Source organism: Squalius cephalus (genome assembly GCF_949319135.1).
Source record: "Squalius cephalus genome assembly, chromosome: 17".
Taxonomy (NCBI): domain Eukaryota; kingdom Metazoa; phylum Chordata; class Actinopteri; order Cypriniformes; family Leuciscidae; genus Squalius; species Squalius cephalus.
Window position 1 is genome coordinate 6,861,616 of NC_137138.1, and position 25,430 is coordinate 6,887,045.

The following is a 25,430-nucleotide window of genomic DNA, read 5'->3' on the forward strand; positions in this document are numbered from 1 at the left end:
GGCTACATTCAACATCAACAAAAGGAAAGAGAAGAGAAGCAGAAAACAGACGAGAGACTCGGATACACAAACACAATTATGTCCTTTTAACATCTCTGGTAATATACCTTTATTCATCTTCAATAATTGTCGTTAACATTTGTTTCCTTTTTAGATGTCCGTCTAGATGAACTGTCACTGTTTAAATGTTCTAACGTTAGTTGTTGTTGTTTTTTTATTATGAAAATGGGTTTGATCTTTGGCTATCCTGGCTAATTTTCGACTAGGAGTCAATCTTTATATTTCTTCTAGATTTTAATGGTACTTTATCGATCATTTGTGTATTTCATTAATTACAGTTTTGGATTATTTTACTGGAATGACCGAATCACTTGGGGTTTTTTTTGTTTTTTTTTGGTGTCTTTGATGTTCACTTTCTAATCCAGTACGTTACATGTATCATTTGAAGTCAATTTGTGTATAATTCTGAGTCGAATAGATTGATCCGTAAAATGTTACAGTGCCCGATTTGTTATATTGTAATACACAGATAAACCGTATATAATGTAAGGTCAAAAACACACTGTACATCAGTGTAAAGATTTAAACCCCTCCCCCTCTGGTCTAGGTATTTTCCAGCTGAAGGATCAACTGAGCTCCACTGGATTACATTGACTTTCGATGCTGTTCTAACCTTAATAATCAAGTTAGCGTTTTTAAAAAGGACGTTTCCACATTTATGTGCATATCTCAGGCAGAATGTGTCAGATTTATTTGTTTGTATCTCCTGTAAGAAGGCGTTAACCAGCGAAACCCGACACCGAAGCTCAGCTGCGCGGAGGGGGCTGGGCAAAACCTTGACCCACTGCTCTGGGTGAACTGAATTTACTCACTTTGTTTTCATTTTTAAGGTGCTTTGGAGACTTGAAACCCAGTTAAAGCCGAAAATATGGAGGCCTTCAAACTGATGAAGGAGCTGAAGAGCAATTTGGAGCTGGAGGTTCATTATCTGCCTAAAGAAACCGGTCTCAGTTTGATCGAATGCACCAAAGAGGTAAACTAGTCTTACCAACTCCTGTGAAAATATATATAAAACCTTTATTTGAAAAGAAGTTATTTAAATTTGCATTGTATTTGACTTTTTATTATGTACAAAAAAAAACCTCTTAAAGGGATAGTTCACCCAAAAATAAAAATTGTCATAATTTACTCACCCTCAAGTTGTTCCAATCCTGTACGAGTTTCTTTCTTCTGCTGAACACAAACATGATATTTTTAAGAATGCCTGTAACCAAACAGTTTTTTTCCATACGTTGGAAGTCAATGGGATCCACCAACTGTTTGTCTACCCATATTCTTCAAAAATATCTTTTTGTGTTAAGCAGAAGAAACAAATTCATACAGGTTTGGAACAACTTGAGGGTGAGTAAAGGATGACTTTTTTTTTTTTTTTTGTGGTGAACTATTCCTTTAAATGGTCCAATTGACAATATGAAGCCTAATTACAGTTCTAACTTGAAATTTTACTGATTTCTCCTTGTCCACACAGAACGGTAATGGAGTTTCAGCCAAATGTCGAGATGCTCAAGTGGAAGATCTCTTGAGTCTGACCAGTTTCTTCGGTTACAGCACTCAGACCTTTGTACTAGCCGTTAACCTGCTGGACAGGTTTCTAGCTAAGATGAAGGTAACCAGTTAATTATAATTGATTCCATCTGATTAGCATGATGTCTTCGCTGGTATAACATATCGGTTCTGTGTTTTGCGTAAAGGTTCAGTCCAAGCATTTGACCTGCATCAGCATTGGCTGCCTCCACATCGCCGTCCGAGTAACTGAAGAAGAATGCAATGTTTCGTCCAGCCACGAGCTCATTCGCATCAGCCAGAGCAAGTTTACCGTCTCCGACCTCAGCCGAATGGAGAAGATCATATCTGAGAAACTCAACTTGCAGTTCAAAGCCGTCACAGCCTTAACCTTTCTGCATTTGTACCACGCCATTGCACTTTCGCACACATCCAACAGGTAAGAATGGGTGGTGGCATTATCAAACTTCAAACTCAAAGCCAGATAAACTTTTTAAATGTGCAGGATTGACAAAAGGAAACTTGACTCATGACGGTTGATAAACAGAGCTAGCAAGTGCACTTTGAGCATTTTGCAGTAAATGGGTCACAGAGAATCCAGTTAGCCATGAAAAACTAGGATAATCTCCTGACTAGACTGCACAGCAACAGCTTGTTAAATGGCAAACAGCTCAGCTAACGAAATGCAAGCTGTATTTTGACCATCAACTCTTTTTCTCTCTTTCAGAAAAGACTTCCTGAATCTTGACAAACTGGAAGCCCAACTGAAAGCCTGCCTATGCAGAATTGTTTTCTCCAAAGCAAAAGTAAGAACTACTTCAAAACAAATCGACAGATGCTAGAAGTGAATTATAGGAAGTTTGAATTGATGAATTTTCTTCTCTTTTTTTTAGCCTTCGGTGCTCGCCTTGTCGCTCTTGATGCTTGAGATCGAGGCCTTACAGTCTGCGGATCTGCTCGAGATCGCCCACCGCATACAGACACACTTGAAGGTAAATACTCAGAGGTCAGCCTTTTTTAAATGCCCTGAGCATCACAATAAAAGTAAAGAAATAAAAAGTTAATATCACAGACTGGTCGAGTAGAACTAGTTTAATCAAACAATTGTGTACCAAAACATTGTGAACACATCAATCCATTACAATTGATTGATAAAAAAAATAGTCCTTTAGTTTCAGCAGCACTTTCATCCATGGTGTAGGAAAAAATCCAAAGCACTTAATAGTGTCCTGTCGCCAGCAGACTATTAGTTTACACTTGTCGGCCCCGTCCCATATGAAATTACGCTGGCTCTGTGCCCTGTCCTTATGTAAGATGGTGTCTAATAGAGAAGTGTCTGTTGCCCTACTCAGATCTCGAAGGCTGACCTGGCACACTGGCGTGGCCTAGTAGACCAGTGTATGAGGGAGTACTCCTCTCCAGAATGTGCCAAACCCGACAACAAGAAACTGGTGTGGATCGTCTCGCGGAGGACAGCGCAGAACTTGCACAGCAGCTACCGCTGCATCCCAGAGTTACCCACAATTCCAGAGGGCGCGTGGGACGAGAGCGAGAGGTAAACAGCTTACCTGCGGAAAGACACGGGCATTAGTATGTCACACTCATTATAATCAGGAAGTAGAAGCAGAAAGTTATAAATATTCTGGTTTAACCGCATACAGATCATTTCAATCAAGTTTGATTACCACAGAAAATAATTTAGATGTCATTCAGTTTGCAAAACAAACAAAAAACAGAATTTTGTTCGCAATGGATGTCTATGGGGCAAATGTACAAATCAAAATGATCTTCTCTGGCATCGTTAACTAAAGACAAAACTATTCAAAGTAGTATTTGGTAACTGAAATAAAATAGAACTTAAATATTAGATATGAATATTAGAAATGTTGCCTTTGCCACTAAGTGAAACAAAACAAGCATTAAAATGACTGATAAAATAAAAATGACAAACACATAAAATTACTAAAACCTGAACTAAAATCATAATAGAAAATATATATAAAAAAATGAATTTAAAATATTAATAAAATGCTATAATAGACTGTAAATAATACTAAAATAACACTGGAGCAATTAAATCAATCTGTCACATTATATCCCACATCACAACACTTAGATTTTCTTATTCTACAGATTACAACTTAAGTCTAAAACATCAGGAAATAGCAGCAAATAAACAAACTTGGGAATAATTTACGTAGAGTACGCCTGTGTGCAATTTTCCATCACAACTTCTGGTTTCAGTTCTATCAGTTTTTCCCCATCACATGACATGACATGACTTAACCTTGGTGTTTTACTGACACACACCACTTACGTCACAACCCCGTAAGCACAGGCTGAAGTTCTTTCTGTACGCCCCACCCAACGCCTTACTATCAGGTGTTTTAACCTTGTTACTTGATAACTACTAATGGTTAGTCACACACCCCCAGCAACCATCCCAAGCATGTTTATATCCAAGAGCAATAAGTCATTCCTGAAGCTCACAGCTGATTACAGGCTGAAAATCTAGACAGGACACACTGCTTTAAGATGGCTAATGGGTTAGATATGCATACGTCAAACTAGGCGCAGCGATGGAATGTGGGTAGAGAATAATGTCTGTTTACAAATGTCACATGTGAGTAAGAGATGGGTGTGCGAGGTGTGGCCAGTTAGATGGAACAAAAACATCGCTTTTGAGAACCAAGCATATTGTACAATCAAGAGTACATTCTGGGTTGAGCTTGATTGAAACCATCCGCATACTAGTGAAATAAATATGCTGCCTTTGTGACTAACTGAAGTACTAAAATGACTAAATCTGAAATAAAAATAAACAGAAATATTAAAATAAATTGAAGCTAAATAGAAATACAAAAAAAAAATTTTTTTTAAATGAACTGTCACGGTACCTCTGAAACAACTGCATAGTTTGTAAAGCTTTCACGATTTCCAAATACATTTTAGTGTCTTGATGTTAAATCGTTCAAGTACAGGCATTTGTTTCAAGCCATTTGACTTCATGAATATAATAATGACCAAATATAATAATTAAATCAGAAATAAATATATTTATCAACACCATCCAATAAGAAACACCTGAACGTCACAAATCTTCAACAGAATTAACAACCCCAGCTTCCTTTTGTAAAAAAAAAAGAAAGAAAGAAAAATACTTTAAATTCTCTCCAAAATAGAAATTTGCACCTTAGGACATTCCCCAATTAAATGACTAACGGTTTCAGGGGAATCTTTAACAAAGTACACAACATGATTGCATCTGACTGTGTTTGTTCCTCTTCCAACAGTGAGGATTCAAGCGAAGACCTGAGCTCTGGGGAAGAGAGTCTGAGCAGCTCGCTGGGCAGCGACGCAGGAGGACTCTACTTCCCCTCTAACTTCCGGTCACGTGCCTGCAGACCGTAGTACGCTCTGAACCACATGCCAAGGAGCACAATCACCAATGGAGATGTGTCCACCACAATGCCAAATAATGATCTGAATGGCTTCCTTGTCATCTTTCACGATGACGTCACAGACCTCTCCTGGCTGGAAACCTAATGTTGTACAGCGAGGTGCCATTGTGCCTGGGTTCAATGAAACCAACGAGTCCAAAATATCAGAATTGTATTTTAAAACTCTTCTTTTATGGCTTTACAAAAAGCCAGTCCACATACTGTAAACTTCTCTTCTTGATTACTTGTGTTAAGCTAAAGTGAAATAATTCAGCACTGCACAACACTGGCAGCTAAAAAAGAAAAGAAAAAAAAAAGTAGTCATAGCGTTTATAGTAGTTGGTGCATGTTCGGATGTGTCAACATTCCAGCTGGCTCAACATGACATATCCAAGGTACTCTAGACTGTTATAGAACAAATTAGGACTTGTACTTTGGTGGTTTCCACAGTTTTGTAATATGATTGTAAGCGTGTGACAGCAGGAAAGCTGCGTGCCTGAAGAACTGCCGCCTCTCTGAGGTGACGGAGTTCGAGATTTACAGTGGTGTGCATGACGTTCACAGGGAGAAAAAAAAAAAAAAAGCAGATTGTTTATTTTTGTGTGTGTATGTTTGAGTGTGTTGTTAACCTACTTGCCAACTTAGTACAAGTTTCACTTTAGCCGATGTATGAAGACAAATACTGTGTTGAAAATGTGCAACAAAAAAAGCCTGAAAAAATGTCAATATAAAAAAAAATGTAAATTTGTGTAAATGTAAAAAACAAAACAAAAACATATACTTTCTGTATAGCTTCTTGTAGATATTAACTTATTTATTGTTATTTTTGTCATGGTAATATAAAAAAAAAACATTTACAATTAAAAAAAAAAAGCTATTTTGAAATTCACTGAATGTCTCCTGTTTTACTTGCTTGGGTTTCATGAATATCAGCTTAACTTCTAATTGGTTCTCCGTTCCCAACAACCTCAACTATACCACACACACACACACACAGAGAAAATGGCAAACAGCCAGCAGATGCTGTAAATGTCTTCACTGACACTGGATTTTACACAACAACACAGTGGCTTCTCCATGCAGAGAGCCTTCGTCAAACACCACGTCATGATGTTATCAGCTGATTTAAACGCCTACAAACAAGCGAATGATGCAATTCTGTCTGGTGTGATGCGATTCACATAAAGAAGAGGAACTAATTTTCATGAGAAACCAAAAGCCAGTGCACTGGAAAGAAACAGTGTCAGGTCAGTTTTCATAGGCTGGAACTGATCTTTCTGTTCCCTCAAAGACACAGGTGGGCAACATGCCCTAAACATACCACGAGATCCATTTCATAACACAATGCACTACATACAGTGATGACATTTTGAATGAGAACAAACACTAGAAAATACCACATGGCAAGCATTTGAAGAAGTTTTTGAAAATGATTAGAATTTGGAAAGTCAAGTAATAAACTTAATGTAATAAATTATAATGACACGACACCTTGGTTTTCCCCTATAGCCATTATACAAGTTATGTAATCTCGTTCTATCGAGTGCTAAACTATAGCTATAGACCACTAGTACCCACTACTAAGCTATAGACCACTAGTACGCTCTAATTGGTTCAAACAGAAAGCATTTGCTAGTCATTACAAATATACACACACACACTTGAGGAATTCCCGCACAGTGCACACAAACACACTCACTATAGAAACATTGGCTCAAGTTCCTCGTTCAAACACATCCCGCCTGCGTACAGTACTCAAACATTTGACACCGCACAAAAAGTAGGTCACTTGCCTTGCAGCATTCCTTGTTTGGAGCCAGATTTTTAGAAACCCATCCGAGACCTCTTTTTAGGCTGAGAGGCCTGTGAGGAGCTTCTGATTTGGGGAACTCTCTGGGAAGACCAGGAGAGCATGGACGACTGAGTTGGCGAAGAAAGGTGAACCTGAGACAAAGAAAATCCATCATCCGGTGCAGAGTTCTGAGTAGATATCTGGGAAGCGGCAAGGGAATTAAGGTCCTTCCGCCGTTTCGAGATGGATAGACGAGGTCCCGAATCCATCCCTACTGCAACACTAGGGGTGCTAGAGATTGGTCGTTCAACCTGAAAGTAGAGGTGCATGATATATTATTGGTTATAATTATTCCTGTTATAATGGAATTTCTGCTGATACTTTCACCGATAATTTGTTAAGCCAATTTGTCAAGTCACTAGTGAGGAGTACTTTATCATTGTACCTTGTTAATTTGTTATTGAGCTGATTTAAAGGTTTAGTTCACCCAAAAATGAAAATTCCGTCAGTAATTACTCACACTCATGTTGTTCCAATCCCGTAAGACTTTCGTTCATCTTCGGAACACAAATTAAGATTCTTTTGATAAAATCTGAGAGCTGTCTCACTCCTCCATAGGCTGCTACATGCATGTTATTGAAACTTGTCAGTCAGTAATGTAGGCTCACTATAGGCCATCATCACACACGACCAGCCTCGGCCAACGTTCTGACGTACACCCCAGATGCGCTGCGCTGTTTCACTACGTGAATTCACTCAGAGGCCCACACAGAAGAAAATTAATAGTCGAATAAAGTTGTTATTTTTGTTTTGTTTTTGCGCACAAAAAGTATTCTCATCGCTTGATAAACTTATGGTTGAGCCACTGTATCACTTGGACTATTTTAACGATGTCTTTACTAACGTTCTGGGCCGGCAAGTTTCAATAACATAAAAGCCAATGGAGGAGTGAGACAGTTCTCAGATTTAATCAAAAATATCTTTATATGTGTTCCGAAGATGAACGAAAGTCTTACGGGATTGGAACAACATGAGGGTGAGTAATTACTGACAGAATTTTCATTTTTGGGTGAACTAACCCTTTAAAGAGTGAATGTTTATATGGGAATAAAAAGCCCATAACCCTTTAAAGGGTTAGTTCACCCAAAAGTGAAAACAGTATCATCATTTACTCACCCTCATGTCGTTCCAAACCCGTAAGACTTTCTTTCATCTTCGAACACAATTAAAGATTTTTTTGATGAAATCTGAGAGCTCCATTGACAACAACAAGACAATACAGTGGCTTCACCATGCAGAGAGCCTTTGTCATCCACAGTGTCATGATGTTATCAGCTGATTTAAATGCCTACAAACATTGAGCGAATGATGCAATTCTGACTAGTGTGATTCGATTCACATAAAAAAGAGGAACTCATTCTACACAACAAACGGTTTAGGTCAAATTTTCTGAAGATCACTTTTTTGATGAACAAATTGAATTTAGGCTTTTATTCCCAATTCCCATATAAACATTCATCAGCACACACATCAGTTGTGGTAAACGGAAGCTCAAGCATGTTCACTTGACGTGCGAGAACCAATGAGGTTCATTCTCGTGTTACGCAGCATGTTTGAGCTTCATCAAGAACCAATGAGGTTTGTTTGTGTTCGCTGATCAATGTTTATATGTGAATAAAACCCTAAATTTAATCTGTTCATCATATAAAGGGATCGAGTGGCTTCATAAAATTTGGACTAAATCACTCAATTCACATGGATTAGTTTTACGGTCTCTTTATGAACTACTATGAAGCGTCAAAGTGGTAGTTGCGTAGCTGTCAATGGAGGGACAGAAAGCTCTCAGATTTCATCAAAAAGATCATCATTTGTGTTCTAGAGATGAACAAAAATCTTACAGGTTTGTAACAAAATGAGGTTGAGTAAATGGAAATTTTCATTTTTGGGTAAACTAACCCTTAAATTTACGATCACAAAAGTATTCATATGCCGTAGACGTAATTAGTGAACATGTCTTTGTATTATGTCCTGTTTTCACTTATTCATGAAAACAGATGATCCCAATTAAACAAGCCAAATTTATTAGACAAGTAATAAAATTATCAGCCACAATGACCTGCAAGTTATTGGTTATCAACTCAAATCAGTGAATCCTTACCCGAGAGGATGACTGAGATTTTGACGGAGATGTCAAAAGGTCTCGATCAGGCCTTCTCAGAGGAGATTGTAGAGCAGATCTTACGGGAGATTGTCTTGGTTCTTCCACAATTGATTGATCATGTAAAAACCGTCTCAGCATGATGGGGCTCTTTTTGCGCATCTCAGATCTGGACATCCATTCCTCGATGTCCGTGGATTGAGATTTTTCCAAAGTCTCATCATTAGAATCCAGAAACTGGCTTCCCGCCGATGACAAACAAAAGTCACTTCCTTGGTATTTAACAGACGAGGTGAAGCTTCCAGAAAGCGAGATGCGATGCCGAGCTCTGGCCTGCTTTATTCTCTGGCGCTTTCTACGGAGAGCCGCAATTTTCTTGGCCTGGTTCAAACCCAGCTTCTCCTCCCACCAACATTTCCAATTGCCCTCCCACGACGCAGCCAAGCGCTGGCTCAGATCGTCGTCCCAATCGTCGGGATCAATAGGATCAGGAACTGGCGTCACATTCAGGTGAGGCAAGTATGTGACCCCATGCGAGAGCGACTCTTTCTTCCTCATGACCTCTTGAAGGTCTCTCCGCAATCTAGTCAAGTTATCTTTCACGAGTTTATAGGACTTTTTGCCTTTTAAGCCATTTAAATCGTCCGTTCTTATACGTCGAAAATGAGAGTGTCGTTTTTTTGCTGATGCCTTTTTAAAAATGGGCTTGAACCATTCGTTCCAGGCAGCCTGGAGATCAGGATCCTTGCTTGGTTTAGGTGGTCTGATAGAGCAAGTTGGGTTATTCCCAATAGAAATGCTTAATGGGTCTTTGCTGATATCTTTATTGGTATCCGAAGCATTTAAGTGATCAACATCAACATTATTAATTACTTCCAAATGACCAAGCGCCGCTTGGCGTCCCTCAGTCTCTGAGTCACTCTGAGAAGAATGGACGTCACTGTTGGCGTGGGAGTTAAAATTCACACGCTCTCCATTTTCTACAATACGTTTCACACTGACAGCTTGTTCTGGGATGTCCTTGTTGGTCGTGGTCTGAACTCTGTGCAGATCCAATGCTCGGAAAAAGACGCTTCCAGTCTCTGAGTGCTGGCCTCCCTCAGTCTCTGAGTCACTCTGAGAAGATTGGCCGTCACTGTTGGCGTGGATCTGGAAAGTCTCGGTCTCTACATTTTCTACAGTATGTTCCACACTGACAGCTTGTTCTGGGACGTCCTTGCTGGTCGTGGTTTGATCTGCATGCAGTTTCAATGTTTGGAAAAAGACGTCTCCAGTCTCTGAGAGCTGGAAAACGGACATGTAGTCCTTATTCTGTACAGCAGCAAAACCTGAGGAATAACGAGAAAGCACCACATGAGTACAGTAGTCCAGGGCTTCGGACTAACATTTGAAAGCAGTAACACCAGTGCCACTAAGATCTACAGATGGTGGCACCAGCACCTGATTTGATAGCGCTGGGAGGTGGGGGGATTTTAATCATAAATTCATTATTGTTTTGTAATACCAAGTACAGCAACTAATAATATGTTTATTTTTAATGGAAATGCACATTTGACAGTAGAGCAAAGAGCTTGAGTTGAGATAAAGATAAAATTAACGTATGAACAACAGTAACATGTTTTATAGGGAAAAGCTATTTTTATAGGGAAAAATATATATATTTATCAGCACAATAAAAATAAGTGTGAAGCACTTAAGTGTCACTGAAAAGTGAATTTCACTCTCAAAGGTTGAAGAAACCGTGAAATGAATAATGTAAAAATATTCAACTATTTTTGCCACAATACCATGGTTACAGTTAGCATTACTACATTAAATCCATGGTGAATGTGAGACATGGAGATTTGTGGATTGAAAAGCCTTCTATAACTTGTTCGTTCATGACACGTTTCCACATCAGCGCTGTTTGATCTGATATCTGTGGTTTATAACAATTCTGCAACGAACTTGAATGTTTCTTAAGGATGTTTTTTTTCCCTAAAATATTGTATTCGAATATTCGGGCTCATAAAAATCTAATATTCAAATATTTGTTTATTTAAATGACATTTAACAAGAAAGAAGTTATTTTATTTAAGTTTAAGGCTTTAAGTTTTTGTCACGATTTCTGAACAAGCTTATTGTTAGTCAATATCATTAATTAATTTGATTAAAAGTTTCATTAATTCATTTGATTAAAAGTAATTCCATTTTGTAATATAATTTAGTAAGATCATTTCAGTAATTCCAAACTTCGCGAGGCAGATGACGACATTATGAGATCAAATACAATCCACTTGTTAAACACACTCCACAGCGCCACCCAGTGCATTTAATTGTAACTGCAAGTTTTAGTGTTTGGGATTTATCATGGATTCACTGCATTTACGGCCAGCAAAGCAACATAGTAAAATTCAAATAGTATTTTATTTTTTTAATAACAATTACAGATCGAATACTCGAAAATTCTAATATTTGTGCACACTCCTAATGCTTCTCAATAGATCTTGCAGCAATGCCATTAATACAGCAGCGAATTCAAAACTGTGCAATACGTGTCGCATGATCAAGACTGGCCCACGAAAATTTGTTCTGAGCTCACACTGTGCTTCTCTGTCTATTATTCGCCCTTTGCACCTCAAACGAGTTACATGGTTTTGTTTCACTTTCGCACTGGCAAGAAAAAAAAGGTCACAGTCTGAAGCCCTGCAGTCTGATAATCATTGCACCAAATAATAGAGTAATGCTGCACGATTAACTGAGACAAAACAGAAATTGCAGATTAGTGAAATATTCAAATCCTAAAAGCTGTGAATAAATTAAATATATGCGCAACACTGTTCATTTACACACATTAGCAGTTCATTTACACACATTAGCAGCTCATCCGTTGATTTCAGTGTCTCAGAGCGGCTCGGTTCGCATTAAATCCTGCTCTTTTTCGTACTTTGACTGATTATCACCTCCCCACTTCAAACCAACCTAAAAGAGACTATCATATGACAACACAGTTGTCTAATGCAGCAGTTTAATATAGTACATACTTCATGCTAGTCAAATAATACCATCTATCTAATACCATCCAGCTGGTTGTGAAAGTGTCCTGACCTGTAACAGGCACGTTCAGTCTCTTCTGAGCGATGTGTTTCTTGTGAGGTAGCTGAAGGTTTAGTTGGCTCAGACACTCTTTGGGATTAAAAAGCCTTTGAATGGGTCCTTGAGTCTGACAGGCATGCTCTCTACCACCTGAGTAACACAAGAGAAAATGCATTCATTTAGTCAGTTTTTTAGTACAGTGGATTTATTCAAAGTGTCCTACAGTACACTTATTACAGGCAAAATGCTCCAGGAGAAGCTCAAGACCTTTTTGGGTTTATACATACATGAACAGGGGTGGGAAAATATATTGATAGGACAATATATCGTTGTCCTTCTCCATGCGATACGAGAATCGATATGCTAGCACCAAATATCAATATTTTAAAGGGTTAGTTCACCCAAAAATGAAAATTCTGTCAGTAATTACTCACCCTCATGTTGTTCCAACCGCGTAAGACCTTCGTTCATCTTCGGAACACAAATTAAGATATTTTTGATGAAATCTGAGCACTATCTCACTCCTCCATAGGCTGCTAGGTGACCGAAACTTGCTGGCCCAGAAAAGTTAGTAAAGACATCGTTAATATAGTCCAAGTGACTACAGTGGCTTAATCTTAAGTATATCAAGCGACAAGAATACTTTTTGTGCGCAAAAACAAACAAAAATAACGACTTTATTCCACTATTCATTTCCTTCTCTCTGGGCCTCTAGTTGGTTCATGTAGTGTTTTTGCGTAGCGCGTCTGTGTTACACGTCACCACGTAGGCTCACAATTGGCCGAAGCTGGTCATGTGTGTGATGCGTCTGACGTGCAACACAGACGCGCGGCGCAAAAACACTACGAGGCCCAGAGAGAAGGAAATGAATAGTGGAATAAAGTCGTTATTTTTGTTTGTTTTTGCGCACAAAAAGTATTCTCGTCGCTTGATATACTTAAGATTAAGCCACTGTAGTCACTTGGACTATATTAACAATCTCTTTAATAACTTTTCTGGGCCAGCAAGTTTCGGTCACCTAGCAGCCTATGGAGGAGTGATCCAGCTCTCAGATTTAATCAAAAATATCTTAATTTGTGTTCCGAAGATGAACGAAGGTCTTACGCGGTTGGAACAACATGAGGGTGAGTAATTACTGACAAAATTTTCATTTTTGGGTGAACTAACCCTTTAATTAATTAAATAAGGCGCTCTAAACAGATTTGCCTGCAGATTTGTTACTTCATGGCTCCTTGAAGTAGCACTCAACACATGAATGAGTGAAACATGAGTAAACACAAGTTAACTAGCCTAAGAAAAAGAGGGTTTTAACAGGATGGTGGACAGTGAGTAAAATAATAGATGTCCCAGCCACAATTAAGTCCAAAGTCTGGACACACTTCGGCTATTACACCACTGATGAGACAAACATGACGCTCTTCACCGAGCGCTTACACAGATACACACGAGAGCGTTTGAAAACAGGAGTTGACCCCTAATATATACGCTGATAGATGCCTGTTTTCAAACGCTCTCGTGTGTATCTGTGTAAGCGCTCGATAAAAAGCGTCAAAGATGTCTGGTGGCACATTACCAGGTAACATGAACTAATAAAATGCATTCCTTAAATGAACGCATAGCAATTTGCTGTGGATAAAGCATCAGCCAAATACAAACAGAAACTGTTGCTGACACACAAGCCCCTCACCCGTGTACTGCAGTAGCATGATTTCCTGTGTCCTCTGAGAACCAAGCAGCAATTTGCAGGTTTGGCTTGGGGTCTGTCCTGGCAGATCGCAGGCAAATATTGGCGGAGACTCCATCATATGGTTCCATTTCAGCATGGGAACACTGGGAACCCGCTCATCCATGATGTAAGTGGAAAACTGCAGACGAGGAAACAGGAACTGCTTTATTTCTCTTACACTGTACAGTGATGGCATCAGATACCAGGTATTACAATACTTTGTCTTTAGACATACACTCAAAAGTGTGGGGTCAAGATTTTTAAAAAAGATATTAACTTTTATTCAGCAAGAATTCATTAAATTGATAAGTGACGTAAAAAAAAAATTTGAACAAACATTCGACCAGTAGTGTATAAATAGTATACCTCGATACATAATTATAACTATATTTATACACTAAGCTAGTTCAAAGAATATCACGGTATTACAGTGCTAGAGCCAAGTTACTAACACGGTTATAAAACACACTGAACAAGGAAACGCTCCACTGCATTAAATATCAAATCTCTAATTATACTGACAATAGTTCCTGTAGAGATAAAAAAAAAAGGTTAAATCGTGTGTGTGTGTGTGTGTGTACAATCCCATGACATTTGATACAGATCATCATTCAAGGAAGTTCTGGAGGATTTCATTGAAAAAACACAAGATGAAACACACTCTTCTGCACTAATATCTGATGCAGACACTAATCTTGAATCGCGATATATGATAGTGTTTACCTGGGTATTAATAAGGTGGTGATGGGCGTGGCATTTACTCAGGTACTTGGCTACTATCACTCGCTCTCCCGACACACAACCTGGTGTCTTTCCAATCCGGAACAATGTGTGAGTATTTCCATGACTCTGCATTGAGGAAGTGACAAAGATTAATAATAAATTGAGACCCACTTTAAAAAAGAGAAATAAAGAGAAGGCTAACCAAAGAGTGAAACAAAAGAATGATCATAAAATACACAAATCTGAAATAAATAGTAGAGGTACAAATTGTGGTCAAATCAGCTTACAGGCCGTTCTTCACCCAATACATTTTACAGTTAAGTTGATCAAATGTAGGTAATAAAATAATGTAATATTTTAAATAACATTTTAATTTGATATTTTAAATTAAATAATATTCTAAAGACTATATCATAATAATAATAATAATAATAAATCCCATTACTATGATTGTTATTACTAGTATTATATACTAGTAGTACCTAATTATATTGTTAATATTATTAAATCAGATTAATTTAGATAACAATAATAGGAGTCTATATTAATAATTAGATAAAACAACAAGATTTAAAAAAATATTAAGTCTTATTACTTATTTTATCTAATCATTGTAACATTTAAAAACCTATTATTATTGATAATAATCGGGATGTAAGGTACATATATTTTACATTTATTCATTTATCAGATGTTTTTATTTAAAGCTACTTACAAATGAAGAGCTTTACAAAATATTCATAATACACAATGCCAAACTTAAAGCATAAGCAAGATGAGCATGCAAGCTAGAGCAGAAGTGAAATGCAGAAAAGAAGAGCAAGACTTCATTTTAAACGTGAGTTCCAGTAAGTGTCCTGGTTTATGGTTGTTGATTAGTTGTGTTCATGGAAGAGGCGTGTCTTTAGCTGTATAATAATTTTATCTCTAACATCCTCCTCTTTTGTTAGAGGAAATAATCACTCATCAGAGTTGAATACTACAAGGTACAAAGTGTAATATAATTAAGTATTTTAACAGTGCCCAAAAACCATTGCATGATGCTGCTTCTACTCTGTTAGGCTGTTGCTGTATTGGTGGTTTGGCTATTAAAATGTACAAAACAATGCACTATGATGAGGCACTAAATGTTTATGGAGGACTCAGTTCAGTATCATAATTTTGGCCAATAATGATACACGTAAGAAGAGCCACTTTACCCGTATGTCTGTAAGCTCCGCCCCCGTTCTGTCAGCATAGACCATCACTCTCGGGTGACTGGAGAACTCACACCATCGCCATGACGACTTGGCATTGAAGTACAGGTTGGAACTCTCCTCACGGAACTTCTGCAATCTAAAAGAGAACAGAATGTCACAAAACTCTTGACTGGTTACAACAACCACACACTGCATCATGTGGCATGGGGTTGCATCAGCTCACTGTACAGACTCGTGAAGCCATATGATAATGTTCTGAAACAAACAAACAAACTGAAATTTAAAGGGATAGTTCAGCCAAAAATGAAATTTCTGTCGTGATTTACTCTCCCTCATTTCGTTTCTAAACCCGTAAGACTTTCGTTCATTTTCGGAACACAAATTAAGATATTTTAATGAAATCTGAGTGCTTCTGTCCCTCTATTGACAGCTACGCAACTACCACTTTGTCAATTTTCTGAAGAGACTCGATCGCTTTATATGATGAACAGATTGAATTTAGGCTTTTATTCACATATAAACATTAAATCAACTCAAACATTAGATATGATAAAAGGAAGCTCAAGCACGTTCGCTTCTTGTGTGAGAACCAACGAGGTTCATTCTCGCGTTACGCAGCACGTTTGAGCTTCAGCGAGAACCAATGAGGTTTGTTTGAACTGTACGAACCAAGCGGGTTTGATTGAGCCGTTTATGTTCTCTGATCAATGTTTAAATGTGAATAAAAGTCTAAATTCAATCTGTTCATCATTTATAAAGAATGTGTCTTTATATATTATTTGGACTATTATTTTTATGAATGTGTCCCTTCAGAAAATTTGGATAAACCAATTCATATGAATTTGTTTTACGATCTCTTTATGAACTTTTTGACGTGGTAGTTTCGTATCTGTCAATGGAGGGTCAGAAACCTTGTAGATTTAATTTAAAATATCCAATTTTTTTTTGTAGAATGAAAGTCTTACGGGTTTGGAACGGCATGAGGATGAAGTCTCAGATTTCAAATTCAGACAATTTTATTACGAAATTCAAATAATATATACCGTTTTGGCAGTTTTTCTTTTCTTTGACGTGACAGATCATTGTTGCCGCCTCAGATCAAGCGAATGGGCAGTTAACTGATCGTCTCTTCCACTTTACTACTAATTACAGCACGAAATAAACATGATTGCACATCAGAAATATGTTGAAAGATACAGTACAACTTCCAAAAAGCTGTATCATGTCTCATGTGGTCACTTAATCAGGGTTTCAACCGCAGAAAGAAGTCAATAAAACCACTTGTAAACAACGTCACATAATGCTACATTTACCACAGGAAAACCATCCAATGTCCAAACACTCACAAGTCAGCTAGAAAAATTAACTCGAGAAAGGAGCATTTTGCTAAATATATGCACCATGTTACATTTTCATTACATTTTTTACTGATGTTAATATTTTACGTATATTTGAATAAATCCGTCAAGTTTTTATGACAGACACCAATTAAATGACATGGACCATCGCCACCAACTGGACAGGAGTGGGAATGACAGTTACAAGTTACAGTAGATCACCCTCAATGTAATCTGTCAAAATGACAGACAGCCTTCAGATTTTTTTTCTCATCAATGCTAATAATATTCAGTCAATGATGGAAAATGTTCGGTTAACGTGACCTTTGGAGCTTGGGTACTGCTCAAAATTTAGCTAAAGGACAATTTGTAGTAGAAGCAGATAGGATGATTTTGGTACACTGAGTCCTAAGCACAAGATAACAGCAAGAGAAACACACATTGTTCTTAAAACACACGTACCCTCTGCGCACGGTCCAAAGATATGCTGCTCCTCGCTCATTAACCACCACAAACTCATTTGGTATGTGTGGACTGTGAAAGACAAAAGAGAACACACATTAATAAGACAAGTTTATAGGTTTAGCCAATGTTACAAAGGCTAATAAAAACATGAAGATAAAGGAAAATATCCTAGACCATGTTTCCCACCGCTCTTCTCTTCTATTTTTTCTACACTGTGGAAGTCAATGGGGTCCATCAACTGTTTGGTTACAAACATTCTTCAAAATGTCCTTTTTTGTGTTCAGCAGAACAAAGAAACTCATGGAGGTGTGGAACAACTTGAAGGTGAGCAAATATGACAGAATTAAACATTTTGGGTTACCTAACCCTTTAAGAAATTTAGAAAAACAAATACATTTAGATAAAAGTTTCAATAATATATGCACTGCTGTTTAAAACGGGGGAAAAAATAAAATAATGCTTATATTTAGGATGCATTAAATGGATCAAAAGCGACAGTTAAGGCATTTATAATGTTACAAAAGATTCTATTTCAAATAATTCCTGTTCTTTTCAACTTTCTATTTATCAACAAATCCTGAAAAATATCACTGTTTCCACAAAAATATAAAGCAACACAACAGTTTTCAACATTGATAATAATCAGAAATGTTTCTTGAGCATCAAATCATCATATTAGAATGATTTCTGAAGGATCATGTGACACTGAAGACTGGAGTAATGATGCTGAAAATTCAGCTTTGGTTACAGGAATAAATTACATTTTAATATCCACATCCACAATTTAAATTTTCAATAATATTTTACAATATTACTGTTTTCACTGTATTTTTTTTTATTAAATAAATGCAGCCTTGGAAGGAATACGAAACTTCCTTCAAATAAACCTTACAGACTCAAAAAGTATAAATAGCAGCGTATACATTTTCCATATGCAACTATATTCATAATATAGCATAGCCTCTTGTACATTATGGCTTAAATAAATGCTATTTTGACTATGGTGTCCAGTAGACATAACTAACACAGAACACTATTCAGCCATGAGCACATGATGACAAGAAAAAAAAGGTGATTTAAACTTTAAAAAAAGCACAACTTGTCGGCACTCAGACATGCATACACCCCTTAGGCGCAATAGTAAAATGAAGTCATTTGATTATCAGTTCAGTGTGTGATGCTGATCATTTGAATATCTAATATTAAAGGTGCTCTAAGCAAATGTCACGCATTTTTTGGGCTGAAACATTTTTTGTCACATATAGCAAACATCTCCTCACTATCCGCTAGCCACCTGTCGCCTGAACACACTGTAAAAAAAACGTGGTCTCTTTAGACAGCCCAGGCTCCACAAACGGCAACAAAAACAAACTGGCCCAGCCTGGACCACGAATCATAACAAACAGTGTTCCAGCCAATAATCGACAAGTATGATTTGGGGGTGGGGGGTTAATGCGCGTGCACATGAAGGGGGGTGTGGGGAGTGGAGGAGAGAGAAGCATGAAGAGGGAAGTTAGCTAGAGGAGAGATGTCCTAGACAACGACAAACGTTAGAATTATATTCTCTTGAATTTTGATATGGCCGACACACGACCAAAGAGACGACGTTCCGATGAACAAATAGCAAAGAAGAGGGAAAAGGAGAAGGAACGCGCGAAGTCCCGAATTTACATCGGAAAAGCACAGAAGGGAGGGGACGAGATGAGGAAGAGGGAGGGTCGAGCTAGCCTCCGTTTTGTTTGACAATACTTCGAACGTCAACAAGAAGTGACGTCACCCAACATCGCTTAGAGCGCCTTTAATCATTCACACAGTCCAATGACTGATTTTGAAAGTCAACTAGTAGTCGGGCTTAAGGAAGCCCTGAATAATCAGGGTCCATCAGGAGCACAAGCCGACGTGTTGTGTGAGGCACATGTTAAAGTGAGGCAGCAAGAGCTTTCAGACACACCTGCCGGTGACGCAGGAGAAGGGATCTTTGGTCTCGATGACTTCCACTAACCGCGGCTTCGACCTGTTTCCCAGCATCCACATGCCACATAAATAATCTGACCGCACAGCAACATGACCTGCACACAGATGTTTGACATGCAATAATTTGACATAACATGTAATAGACATTGATTTTTTACTCTGACATGAAGACACTGTACCATCATTGCATGAATTGCATTGATTACAATAGTTTGATTGGTGTGATCAATGACTCCTCCCAAATGTAAGCTTTGTTCTCAGCCAATCCATTTCTCACATCTCACCTTCGTCTTCCATTTTGCCACAACTGATCTGTCTGACACATCCATTCAAGTAAAAGACAGCAGGTTGGGGTTGCATGACAAAACTAGTAGGCTTGTCATCATTAAACTGTTGCACCACCCTGTGGAAAACTGAGGAACTGCAGTAAAGGAAAAATTAAAAGAAACAAACACACGTTTAAATAGTCTAAAGAATTGAGAACTCTTTAAGACCTGTACAAAAAGTATACGTCTGCAAACTGTATGTCCATATAGAATCTCAAAATTAATCATATCTCAGATTGTTTTACTTGAATTGACAGGCTGGTTACACATTTAACAGGAAACCATAGTAATTGCAAGTTTAAAATACTCAAGACATGTTTTCTTTAATAAATACATATGTAGTGAAATTGGTTTATGTACTAATATGTACTAATAATAGACTTTGCTGATATGATGATGATGGGAGTGAATAGTACCTGAGATTTTGAAGCCCAGAGAAGCGCATCCATCCATCATTAATAATAATCCATACGATTGCAGAGCGTTAATAAGTGCCTTCTGAAGTGAAGTGATGTGTTTTGTAAGAAAAAAAATCCATTTTTATAACTTTGGAAAAAAAATATAATCACTGGCTTCCGGTGATGACCGTACGCAGGTCGAGTTCCGGCGGAAGAGTGACCTCTGACCCCACGTATGACATATCGACGAACACAGAAACACAGAAGACAGAGCAAAACAAAACACCAGTCACGAATTAGAAGTCTAAAACGAGAATTTTTAAATATAAATGTCGGAGGAGCTTGAGTTTGTTTGCTCTATTTGTTTGAACCGCGAGAGGTATCGACTCTCACCTAAGCTTACGTTACTCCATCCTAACTCATGCGTCGGGTCAGAGGTCACTCTCCCGCCGGAACTAGACTGGCGTACGGCCGTTACTGGAAACCAGTGATTATAGTTTATAAAGTTATAAATATGGATATTTTTCTTACAAAAACGCATCTCTTCACTTCAGAAGGCCTTTATTTCCCCCTGGAGTCGTATGGAGCACTTTTATGATGGATGCAGTTTTTTGGCCTTCAAAATCTCAGGTACCATTCACTCCCATTAAAAAGCTTGGAAGAGCCAGGATATTTTTAATATCTCTGAATGTGTTTGGCTGAAAGAAGAAAGGCATATACACCTAGGATGGCTTGAGGGTGAGTAAATCATGGGATCATTTTCATTTTTGGGGGAACTATCCCTTTAAGGCCTTGATTAGCTGGTTCAGGTGTGTTTAAAGGAGAACTCCGGTCAATTTTAACATTGAGCTCATTTTTTTTGTAAATTTGGAGTGCTGTCAATACAGAGAACAACGACAAAAATCGGTGTTGCCTACACCGTGTTATCCTCTTTTTACAATTTGCACCCTGTTGACTTCAATGGGGCAAGTTTTAAACCTGCTTTTAGCCTCTTAACATCCTTGATATGTCATTACATGTGCCCAGCCATGTGAGTGATTCATTCAGAGTGAACACGAGTGGATCTGACTGCAGTAGATGTGAAAGATATGAATAAAAATGATAATAATTCAGCCAGTGCTCATACCTGTATTTACTTAATGTTTTCGGGCGAAGTCCACACAGTAGTCGATTGTCGAGTTCACTCGCGTGATAACCTATGCGCGTGAACTCGACAATCGATTACTATGGACTTCGACCGAAAACATTAAGTAAATACAGGTATGTGCGCTGGCTGAATTATTATCATTTTTATTCATATCTTTCACATCTACTGCAGTCAGATTCACCGTGTTCACTCTGAAGGAATCACTCACATGGCTGGGCACTTGTAATGACACATCAAGGATGTTAAGAGGCTAAAAGCAGGTTTAAAACTTGCCCCATTGAAGTCAACAGGGTGCAAATTGTAAAAAGAGGATAACACGGTGTAGGCAACACCGATTTTTGTCGTTGTTCTCTGTACTGACAGCACTCCAAATGTACAAAAAAATGAGCTCAATGTTAAAATTGACCGGAGTTCTCCTTTAATGGGGGTTGGAGCTGAACTCTGCAGGACAGTGACCCTCCAGGAGCAGGATTGGACACCCCTGTGCTACAGTTTTTTCGAGTAGTTTTGAGTGTGTTTCTATGTGCTTGCCATGGTGTTCTGGATGGTTGGTAAAGTATTTGGTTAAACAGGTATAAAATAAAATATGGAGTTAAATACTCAGTTATTGACACCAGCCCTCAGATCACTGACCCCTTAATAACGTTCTTCACCATGGCATCAAACAAACTATGACACTATTGCAACTATGGTAGGAGGATACCGATTTTGTCCATCCCGACTCCCCTGGGATAGATCAGACAGGCATCTCTGCTGATCTGGTCCCCATGAAAGGGCACAAATCCTAGACTGCCCCCTGTAGTTTCTGCACTGAACTGCTGCCGTTCCCTCTGAGTCGTCAGCTCTTCATAGAGGAGCGAGGAAAGGAGAGACGGAGGAACATCGCTCACAATATCCCTGAGAAGATGGTGCATACGACGGATCTTCTTCGAGAAACTTGCATACTCGCACCTAAAAGGAGGAAGAAGCAATTGAGGATTATTTTTAATGCATTATTAAATGAAACTTCACCTTATGATTTTTTTTCCTCTGACTTTACCCATTTAAAATGGACAAAATAAAAGCATTTTTGTTTTTAAATGCCCCTATTACGCTATTTTAAGGGTTCTAATTTTGTTTTGCACTTGGATGGGTAAAATGCAGAGCACAAATTCCAAGTATGGGACACCACACTTGGCCACACATCACGTCACTTTCACTTAGATCCACATAAAATAATCTTACCTCTTATATTTTAAGCCATTTATAAAGTCAATAGACCAACGCATTGACAAAGTATCCTGATTGAAAAACAAGAACAGAAGATAACTATTACAGGACCACTAGAAAACATGCCAAACACAACAAGACAACGACAAATCATTCTGACCACACAACAAGCACACACAGCAGGACTCCCTCACCTTTGGTTGTTTACGCTGGAAAGAGAAGTCATCCTGGAGCAAATGTCCCATTGTGGAGAATGCGTCCATAAAGTAATGCTGGTAGAAATACTGCATCTGAAGGGAAAACAGAGACAAAACATTTTTTTTTTTTTACTAAACAAAACATTTTGAGATGAAAAGTCACTTTAAAACCCAAAGACTTTGGGAATCATGCTCCCCTAACTTACATGATCTGGGAAATCCATTGGATCTGGTAGATCAACAGATGGGACTTTGGCATCTTGGAAAGATTAAAAAATAAATCCATAATACATTATGCAAATATCACCACCCAAAAAATACAAAATAATATCTTGCATAAAGAAAATGAAGCATTTTTTCTTGGCAGTGTGACATTACAATTAAAAACATTATCTTTGGATCCCAGGTGTTATTATTGTTAACTAAAATTATTAAAAATTATTTTTTTGTTTACTGACATGAAGCTGAAATAAAATATAATCTAAAATTAAATGAAACTGAGAAGATAAACTAAAGCCAATTCACAATATTATTAAAAGGTTAGTTCAACCAAAAATAAGAAATGATATCAATGACTTCACATCATTCAAATCCATAAGACTTTCGTTCATCTTTGAAACAAAAATGAAGATCTTTTCAATGAAATCTGAGTTTTCTGTCCAATAAATATGAATCTAGCGGTTTAATCCAGGTCTTCTGAAGAGACATGACAACTTAATGTGATGAACAGATTTATTTTAGGCTTTTATGCACATATAAATATTGATCAGCAAACAATGTTTTAGTGGTCGACCGATATATCGCCGAGGCCGATATATCGGCCGATATTTGGAATTTTTTAGATATCGGCATCGGCCGATAAATCTTTCCGTTTGGCCGATATATTTCAAAACAGTTTGTGACAGTGCATTAGCGCTTTTTTCCACTGACGCGAACAGAGCGAGCGTGAATGAACTGAATACACTCGCTCTGCTCCGCCCAGCACCGTAAAACAAGCCACTCAGAAGTGAAGCAGACATCTGACAGACACAGTAAATGACCATTCGCGTTCGCTTTCTAACCTGACGCTACATTGTGTTACACACAAAAACACTCCGGCGTGCAGCAGAGTCTATTCAAACAGTACCGTGATATGTCAGATCCGCAGCCCAGCGGTAGCTCCAGTGGGGGTCACAGATGTGATATAAACCAATTCAAACAAAACTGAAAACATTTTACCTCACAAACAGTCAAAAATCCTGTGACTGGCTGTTCCTCAGATACGCGCGTTGTTCTCGGGTTACATTTAAACTAGACGCTGTTTTCCAACGGACTCGCGTGCACGGAAAAGCTGGGTCGCGTGCATTACAGATCAGTGGTCGCGTGAGGTGGATGAGAGGAGAACACTATATAATAATATTACGTTTGAAAATAAATCCTTGAAAATGTTATTCACTATCTACTGTATTTATTTATCCATGATTGGCGTAATATCGTGTGTAGTATACATTTTCATATGTTCATGTATGTCATGCAAATACATGTGACGGCTTGCAACGTTTTAAAGAAACAAACAAGCAAAACTAAACACATAAATCATTATTATTTAAATATACTTGAAGTAAAACAACCTTAAAAAAAGGTTGAACTATTTAAACTATTTTAAAGTAAATAGTGTAAATAAACTATGTGAGATTTATATTTTGTATTGTACATAAAATGTATGTAATTTCACATACTATTTTGTCATTAATTTATGAATATTGTTTCGATTGGTTCATTAATGATAAATGTTATTTGTAACCTGCAGTAAGCAGCAGTAATTATTTATGTGACTGAAAAAATGACTGTAAATATTAAAGCAGACAAGAAGTTGCACTAAAACTTTATTTATTGAAGTGTTACCTTACCTTTTTGTTTACATTTTAATTTCTTATTAAATATTTTCTATTGCAAAAAGAATTTTGCATAAATAGTATGTACAATAAATGTTCATTTAGTTTCACCAATATTCTTTATGTCTCTCATTTACTGTATTCACATGTATTGTATCGGCCTCATATCGGCCAATCGGCCAGATTGCTTTCTCAATATCGGCATCGGCATCGGCCATTAAAAATCCCATATCGGTCGACCACTACAATGTTTACAGCATTCGAATTTTGTCGAAGCATGTTCGCGTGACGCACAATAACCAATGAGGTTCATTCTTGCATCACACGGCATGATAGAGCTTCCGCAAGATCAAAGTTTACGCATAAAAAAAGCCTAATTTAAATCTGACCAGATCTCTCAAATTTCATTAAAAATATCTTTGTTGTGTTCCTAAGATCAATAAAACCTTTATTGGTTTGGAATGACATGAAGTTTTTCATTTTAAGGTGAACCGTCCCTTTAAATACTATAATTTTATCTACTTCCCGTCTCTGTCGGGCAGAACCCTTCAAATCCGCTACTTTTTAAAGGAGTCATGACCTGCAATTTTCACTTTTCCACGAGAATCAATGTATGTTATGATTGCCTAACGATTATACACTGGCCGGGAAGCCGATATTTAAAAGTGAAGCGTTCGTTTACCCCAGGGTTCATAAACCAGCGCGCGTGCACGCGCACTCAAATACGAGATTTTGATTTCAGCCCCGACTTGACGTCATGACAGGGCAGGATATCCCATATATGGACACCGCAGACCTGCCGCAGGAAGCGCGCCCTGGCGCCCCTC

General features: G+C 37.9%; 2 protein-coding genes across 3 annotated transcripts in view; one reads left to right on the forward strand and one right to left on the reverse strand.

The window, feature by feature from the left end:
* ccng2 (cyclin G2) lies at positions 1–5,165 on the forward strand. The gene is made up of 8 exons (XM_079847928.1): positions 1–98; positions 891–1,033; positions 1,529–1,666; positions 1,752–2,002; positions 2,291–2,369; positions 2,457–2,555; positions 2,916–3,118; positions 4,857–5,165. Exons 2-8 carry the CDS (start codon positions 929–931, stop codon positions 4,972–4,974), a joined length of 993 nt encoding a protein of 330 aa, XP_079704054.1. The 5' UTR covers positions 1–98; positions 891–928; the 3' UTR covers positions 4,975–5,165.
* Positions 2,642–25,430, reverse strand: part of taf1c (TATA-box binding protein associated factor, RNA polymerase I subunit C) — a 26,414-nt gene continuing 3,625 nt past the window's right edge. For both annotated transcript variants that reach the window (XM_079847924.1, XM_079847925.1), the window contains exons 3-16: positions 22,936–22,988; positions 22,727–22,822; positions 22,548–22,603; positions 22,027–22,274; positions 19,737–19,865; positions 19,430–19,547; positions 17,476–17,547; positions 15,677–15,812; positions 14,478–14,603; positions 13,716–13,893; positions 12,041–12,178; positions 8,954–10,281; positions 6,797–7,106; positions 2,642–3,131 (exon numbers count right to left, since the gene is read on the reverse strand). In XM_079847924.1, coding sequence (XP_079704050.1) covers positions 6,828–7,106; positions 8,954–10,281; positions 12,041–12,178; positions 13,716–13,893; positions 14,478–14,603; positions 15,677–15,812; positions 17,476–17,547; positions 19,430–19,547; positions 19,737–19,865; positions 22,027–22,274; positions 22,548–22,603; positions 22,727–22,822; positions 22,936–22,988 — 2,957 coding nt within the window. In that variant the 3' untranslated portion in view covers positions 2,642–3,131; positions 6,797–6,827. The remainder of the gene's footprint in view (positions 3,132–6,796; positions 7,107–8,953; positions 10,282–12,040; positions 12,179–13,715; positions 13,894–14,477; positions 14,604–15,676; positions 15,813–17,475; positions 17,548–19,429; positions 19,548–19,736; positions 19,866–22,026; positions 22,275–22,547; positions 22,604–22,726; positions 22,823–22,935; positions 22,989–25,430) is intronic.

What these genes read in the sequence shown, in the direction of transcription:
- ccng2 (XM_079847928.1), top strand. Translation starts at nt 929, where the DNA reads ATGGAGGCCTTCAAACTGATGAAGGAGCTGAAGAGCAATTTGGAGCTG. An exon ending in CTTTCGCACACATCCAACAG is followed by an intron (nt 2,003 to 2,290) that starts GTAAGAATGGGT and finishes TCTCTCTTTCAG; the next exon opens with AAAAGACTTCCTGAATCTTG. An exon ending in TTGTTTTCTCCAAAGCAAAA is followed by an intron (nt 2,370 to 2,456) that starts GTAAGAACTACT and finishes TCTTTTTTTTAG; the next exon opens with CCTTCGGTGCTCGCCTTGTC.